Source organism: Neolamprologus brichardi, chromosome 17 (assembly GCF_056152115.1).
Source record: "Neolamprologus brichardi isolate AB-2024 chromosome 17, ASM5615211v1, whole genome shotgun sequence".
In the NCBI taxonomy this organism is placed as follows: Eukaryota; Metazoa; Chordata; class Actinopteri; order Cichliformes; family Cichlidae; genus Neolamprologus; species Neolamprologus brichardi.
This window is the reverse complement of record NC_142120.1, coordinates 13,799,436-13,806,144: the sequence shown is the minus strand read 5'-3', so window position 1 is coordinate 13,806,144 and position 6,709 is coordinate 13,799,436. Positions and strand designations below refer to the sequence as shown.

At 38.6% G+C, this 6,709-nt stretch overlaps 1 protein-coding gene across 1 annotated transcript; it reads right to left on the bottom strand.

Annotated features, from left to right (window-relative positions):
• Positions 1–2,400: 2,400 nt before the first annotated feature.
• Positions 2,401–6,459, bottom strand: LOC148097877 (protein mono-ADP-ribosyltransferase PARP12-like). Its single transcript, XM_087831064.1, has 8 exons — positions 6,429–6,459; positions 5,787–5,916; positions 5,213–5,357; positions 5,018–5,126; positions 4,856–4,934; positions 4,612–4,711; positions 2,562–2,676; positions 2,401–2,480 (listed from the first exon to the last, which is right to left on the bottom strand). The coding sequence occupies exons 1-8, from the start codon at positions 6,457–6,459 to the stop codon at positions 2,401–2,403; spliced, it is 789 nt and encodes a 262-aa protein (XP_087687190.1).
• Between the last annotated feature and the right edge of the window lie 250 nt (positions 6,460–6,709).

The following is a 6,709-nucleotide window of genomic DNA, read 5'->3' as shown; positions in this document are numbered from 1 at the left end:
ATGTAATCTAAATGTAGACTGGCGGTAGCTTGAATTTTGGCTCTGAGAAGCATGCAGTCTCTGATCTGCATCCAAGAGGCTCCTCTGTGGAGGAAGTCTGAGAGAGGGTGTCGAATTGACAGCCCCACCGTTGCAGTTCAGGCTAAGAAAACCAAGTAGCTCCTCTGTAGTCTGTTTCTCTGCTGCTACATTAAAGTAAACAGTTGTGACCGCCCAGGCACCTTCTTTTGTAACAAGACCAGTTTCTGTAACTGCAGTATGGATGACTAACCTGTGTCGGATGTGTGGAGTAACCACTGAAGCAGTGTTCTTTTTAAAAAGGCACTACATAAAGGAGCATATGCACTGCTTTAGCTATTGTGCCTTACGTGGGTACATATTTAAATCTAGACAGCACTCATCTGTTACTCAAGTATTAATGTTTTCCATCTTTATCAGCTGTCTGGCACTTGCTTCTCTAACCACTTGCTTTGTTGCATGTTACTCTCCTTGACCACAAAAGATCTGAAGTTTAATTAACATCTTTTCTTATGATTCCTCATGATTCTAGTGACCAATGAAAAAATATATTAACATGTTTTTACTGATGAGATATTTAAGGGACTTCTGTGCTACCATTTATGTTGTTCAGTTTATGAAATAAAGATTATCACAATATATTTTGATTGTAGCACTTTTCAGCTATCAGCAGACCTGTACTGGTGGCATATTATGAAGTGTAGATAAATAGTTTATTTAAAAGTGGATTGCTCTGAGAGGGCCTTGCCATTTTTTTTTTTTTTTTTTTTTTGTGGTAATGTTTAAGAGGCCTTAGCTGAGTTGTGTGCAATAATCACTGTCGGTTGTTAAGGGTGCATATCGATTGGCTCGAACATCTCTCTCCTTAACTAAAACTTTGTTTTGACCTCTTATAACATAGGTCTGTGAAATTTTCTAAAGAATTAGATATTAATGTGTGCTCATTCTAAAGCTTACATTTTTCAAGAATGACACATTTTTAGGGTTTTTAGGTGTACATTGGTCATACAGTTTTGTTTTTTTTCCCATAATAATGATGATGATTGTTTAAAATGTCTTTTATCACAAAACCCTTTTGGTTTTGTATAAAAATGCCACAAATGGCAGTGTTACTCATTTAACTGAATCCCTGGGTTCTGTTAATTCCTCTGCTTTTCACATACCAGACTAAAAATGTGTCTGCAAATGGATGTTTTTCAACCTTGAGTCGACATGTGGCACATATGATTTCCTTGCTAAATGGATGTAGTTTTTGGAGTGTGTTTCACATATCCTAGCAGAACCCCAAAGGAACAACTGAAAGCTTATTCTTCTACAAGATCATTTATATATGACTGTTGTCCTATATGTGTAGTGTGGGCTTTGTTTCATGTGTCAAGGTGCTGGTCTCTGAGGGTGAAAATCTGTACATATATAAAGGAAAGTGCACAATCTAATCTTGTCAGAGGGTGGTGCTTATTTCTTTGACTGGATTTTTAAGTGTAAATGTAAGAAATGAAGGAGAAGCACAATCCAAAGGAAGTTTTTATAAATTCTTAAAAAGATTTACATGGCACAGCTTGTAGACAATCAGGATGACACGAAATAAGAAAATTAACTAGGGTTAAAAAAGTGAAAACATCTAAAAAGTCCAATAATTACACAAATCTGTGAATATTTGAAGATTTACTAAAGCATGGAATTTACTTGTATTTTATGGTAAACTGGTAAAAATAACTGATTTTAAGTTAAAAGATTTGTAAGTAGCTTTTCTCCAAAGATTTATCTGTAAAGGATTCCACTTATTTAATATGGAATAGGCTACATTAGCCACTATCACAAGTGCTCAACCCGGCCATGTAGAAAACTCGTACATGGCTTAATTTACTGCATCTCTGCATGTTAGTGTAGCTTGATTAAAAATTCAAACTTGCAATGAAAACAAAATGACTTCAGCGGAGGAATAAATAAATGTCGATCAGCCTGTTGAGGTGAAGAGGGCAGGAAGGGAGGAGGCAGCTTGTGACGTGAGAGTCAACCTGAGGTGGGCAGTGACACAACTGGTAGGATCAACATTAAGTTGACCCCTGACCTACAAATCCCCCTCAGTCACTGATTAAGTCTCACCGCTCTGGTTGTGCCCGTGCTCAGGTTTATCTGAGTTACTGTTATAAAATACAAAAGGTGTATTAGCCAGGACTGTAGATTTAGACTATAAACATTCAAAGCATATACACCTTCACAGAAATTCAACTTTTACGCAGGTGTCTTATCAAGAAAGAATAACTAGTCAAATTATTAATCAGTAATCGGTGTGTAAGGGGGCAGCGTTCACCTCCCAATGTAACATTTACGCTAATCCACATTAACAACTCAAGAAATAAGAGATATGTGGTGACTAAGTTAAATATCTCTTTCCTGGTGTTCTGCTGAATATAAAGGAGACCTAACTGACCTTCTTGTCCCAGTATTGTTATCGACTTAGACATACCTGTGATATACTAGTGGTCATATAATTTGCTTCAACAAAAGCCTTATTGTTTGGTTTAACAGTTCTGAAGTGTGTGTATTACCTGAGAAGCTCAGCGTGTATGAGGATCTGTTCATCTTGAAGTGTAGTGTGCCCCGTTGGTTCAACTGGTACTGTCTCTCAATACCACTGCTGTCAAATAAACATATCTGCACACACCACATATAGAAAGAAACACAAAGAGAGAAATGCACTTTGTACATTTAGTGCAAATTCAGTGGGGCAAGGATTAAAAGTTAAAAAATTTTAGACAAACGAAGATAAATCTGTTCTTCTCTAAACAGGACCATAATTTATGAGAAATACGTAGGACTTGAACCTACTGAGACTATAAAAATATCAGGAAAGTGTTTACTGATTTCATCTATTAGCAGTGTTGGGAAGGTTACTTTTAAAATGTATTCCATTACAGAATACATGCCCCAAAATGTATTCTGTAACGTATTCCGTTAAGTTACTCAATGACAGTAACGTATTCTGAATACTTTGGATTACTTAATATATTATCATGCTGTTTACAACTACATGAATGTACTATTGCTGTGATTTATTACTGTTACTGAAGGTCCGCGGCTCTGAACCGTAGTAAAGGGACCTCTCGCTAATACGGTGGTTCTGTGTCGGGCTTGTAGCCGAAAAATAGCTTTACTTTGTTGTCTGGGTCAACTTTGCTAGCGAGAGACAGAGAGAGGCGTTGAAAGGCTGCTCCAAAGGAACTTATTGTTTTTGGAGGAAAACACGAACACGGTGTATAGTCGAGTCTTAATAGCTTACTTACAACTGGGCTCGTCTGGCACTCTTCTTGGCTGCAGTGGTTATTATTATATTTACATGCTTCCAGCTCCCGTTTTTGCTCGATGACAGCTGTACTTTTCCTTTTTCTCCCTCCCTCGCTCACAGACACATAACGTGTATGGCAGTCCATTCTCCCTGCAGCACGGACTACACTGCCTATGATGCTACATTCTTTAGAGCTATACCGGTAGCATTCTGCCTGTTAGCTTAGCACAACAACAACAAAAAGGCCTCTCTCACCCAGGAAACACGCAGAGAGAGAGCGTCACCCTGTAACCATGGCAACCGTAACGCTGCCACCTGGAACAACAGAACGTAGCTGTCAAACAAAACCCAAACAGGCCTGACCCGCCACAATATGAAACAGGGAAGTACCGCGGTGTAATCCATTTATTTCAACAAAGTAACTGTATTCTAAATACCACCTTTTTAAACGGTAACTGTAACGGAATACAGTTACTCATATTTTGTATTTTAAATACGTAACGGCGGTACATGTATTCCGTTACTCCCCAACACTGTCTATTAGCCTGTTGAACAATAGTGTAATTATAAAAATCTTTACAGTCACAATAACTGAAGGAGTTACACACTATTAGAAAGAATGGTGTCCAAACTTTTTTCCCCAAGAGTTCCATATTTATTAATGGAAAATCACCCAGGGGCCAACAATCCTTCTCACCTTTCTACTTTTCTCTCACATGTGGAGGGTGAAATAAAAAATAAGATCAAGCTGTTTGGAACACCTGAAACTCCAGTGAAGCTGCTGAAGATCGTCATCTCAGGTTAATTTTAAATGTAATTTTTGCGTGTATTTTTTTTTTTTATTATTATTATTAGTCCTTTATTTATCCAGGTAAAAAATCTCATTGAGATTAAAAATCTCATTTCCAAGAGAGACCTGGCATCATGGCAACAAAAGTCACATACCACATAGGTATATAACATTTAAAACAAATACAATATTCCATACCAACATGTGTAAAATATACAATAACAGATCAAATTAAGAGTACATTAAAAACAATCACACTGAGTAAAAGAGCTGTTCTCTGTTGCGTGAGTGTATAAAAAAACTCACGCCCATAAGATGCAAAGAGGAATTACACTTTATTAATTCTGTTTGCAGTGGAGGGCTATAAATACATATAAAATCTGACCTAGGGCCATGATTGGCCCCGGACATGGTGGACACGCCAGGTCTGTGGGAACCCAAGCAATTACTAATTATCTTTCAAGTCATCACATTTCTGCTAAAACAACATGAAATGTTTGGACGACCTACTCACACGTGCTTGGTGTTCTGTCCAATTTGGGCAATCTCCTGTTAATTCCCACCTGTAGGTCCGGGAGGCGGCAGCTGTGGGCAGGGCTGAAGTGGAGTCAAGTCTGCAGTGAGAAAAAATGAATATCATACACAATCATACAGAGGTTTTGCTTTCCTTACTGACATCTCGGTGGATTAAAGTCTTTATTTTTACTCAGCTAGCTGCAGACTTTGCAGTCTGACTGCAGGGAAAAAAAAAGTCTTACACTCCAGTGTTGGATGCAAATTTTGGACGCCTGCGCACCCTCTTATAAGAGCCTGTAAAGGTGTGGAATTCGGTCATGTCTACAAAATGAACCAAATAAATAAATAAAAATATAACTGTATAAAAGTACAAGCAAGAACACATCACTGTAAATGGCACATACTTGAGAAATCGATCACGTAGCCTGAAAATGCAAAGGTTCCCCGAGGGTTCAGGGTGAACTGTCGTTCAACTTCTCTGCTGCTGACTGATGGCGACAACATGCTTAAACCCTGAAGAGGAGGATGACATGGAACACTCAAGGGATCAAACCTTCTTGTAAAACTCAATGTGAGTTTATTTATATTTTTTTTCTCACCTGGGATCCATACTCACGCCACACTTGACCATCTCTGAAGTACCAGCCTATGTCCTCCGTCTGCCCCTGAGGAACAAAGTTTAGTCTCCGCACCTCAATTCCTGGGTCATTCGTCTGTAACCAATCAAAATCAATGAACACCTTCCTGTTGAAAGACAACACAAAATCCAGTCATCTGTGTGAAGCTTGTTAATGTTCTAAACAACATGGGTGGGAGTAGTTTATATTTGACATGATGTTCTGTGACCTCCCCACCTTCACATTTCCCTACATCATATAACAAAGGGGAAACCCTCAAACGGAGGAGCTAAGGTGGGCGGGTCCAATGCAGCTTGCATACTAGATGCATGGACGAGGAAGTGGTATGTTCCAGTAATGTGGGCTGGCACTGAGATCAGCTGATCTGTTGATTTCATGGCTTTACTGAACTCTATAACACTGTTCTGAAGGTTGTTCCACCCCCCAGTAAAAAGTTCCATATAAATACTTAAAGGTCCTTTTCTGACCAATGACATGCTCACTTTCAGTTTTGTAAAGCTGCTGATACTGTCAGATATGATCACAACACACTGACCCATGGCGTGTATTGATACTGATTCCCTTGGCTTCTGGGTGGCAGTAGTGTGCCTCTATCACATGGTCGTTTTCAATTTTCAGCCACTGATGGCCAACTGACAGCTGCCACTCATAATTCTTCCTGTTGACTGTGAAACACAAGCAAAGATCATGTTATCGTACACACTCCACTCCACTTATTAATATATGTTTTTGAGCAAATCTGCACAAAGGCTATGGCTTTGTATGTAGTGTATTTATTTTTAATGGTTAGTTGTTATTTTAGGCCATATTGTTCTTTTTAAGTAGCTGCTTACTTCCTGTTGGCACAGTCAGATGAGATAGAAAATCAATGGTCCTTTAGTCAAAGGACTAAAAGGCAATCCTATGTAAATGAATGTATGCATGTAAATGTGTCATACAGACCTACAGTTTCCTGCCAATAGACCTTTGCTCCTTCATTAATCTAGAATAACAATAAATAAACATATTGTGGTCAAAACCTTTTTATCCCCTTTTTTCCACTGCTTAGACTGATACAGCACGCTTACCGTCAACTCAGAAAAACCACCTGTGAAAACAAAAAAGAAGAAAATCACCTCTCTCTGCATTGTTGATTAAAATGTAATTAGATAACTTTGTTAAACACAGGTTTACTTACTTATGATCGAAGACAGACCTAAACGTGCCATTCCACACAAACAACTGCTTTCACTTTCTGCTTCTGGGCTAAAGTTCATCCAGTGTGTTGACTAGGGTTTGGTTGGTCCATGATTCAGATTGAGATGATAAAATTTCCCTAAATTGCCTATGAGGAAGACATACTAATGGTTATCGCTGTCTTAGTTACCTGCAATTACTCTTTAGAGAGCCTTGTATGTGCCAGTCTAGAATGGAGAGAGGGCAAGACTCTGTATGGGTACTCGTGAATAAAACAAAAAC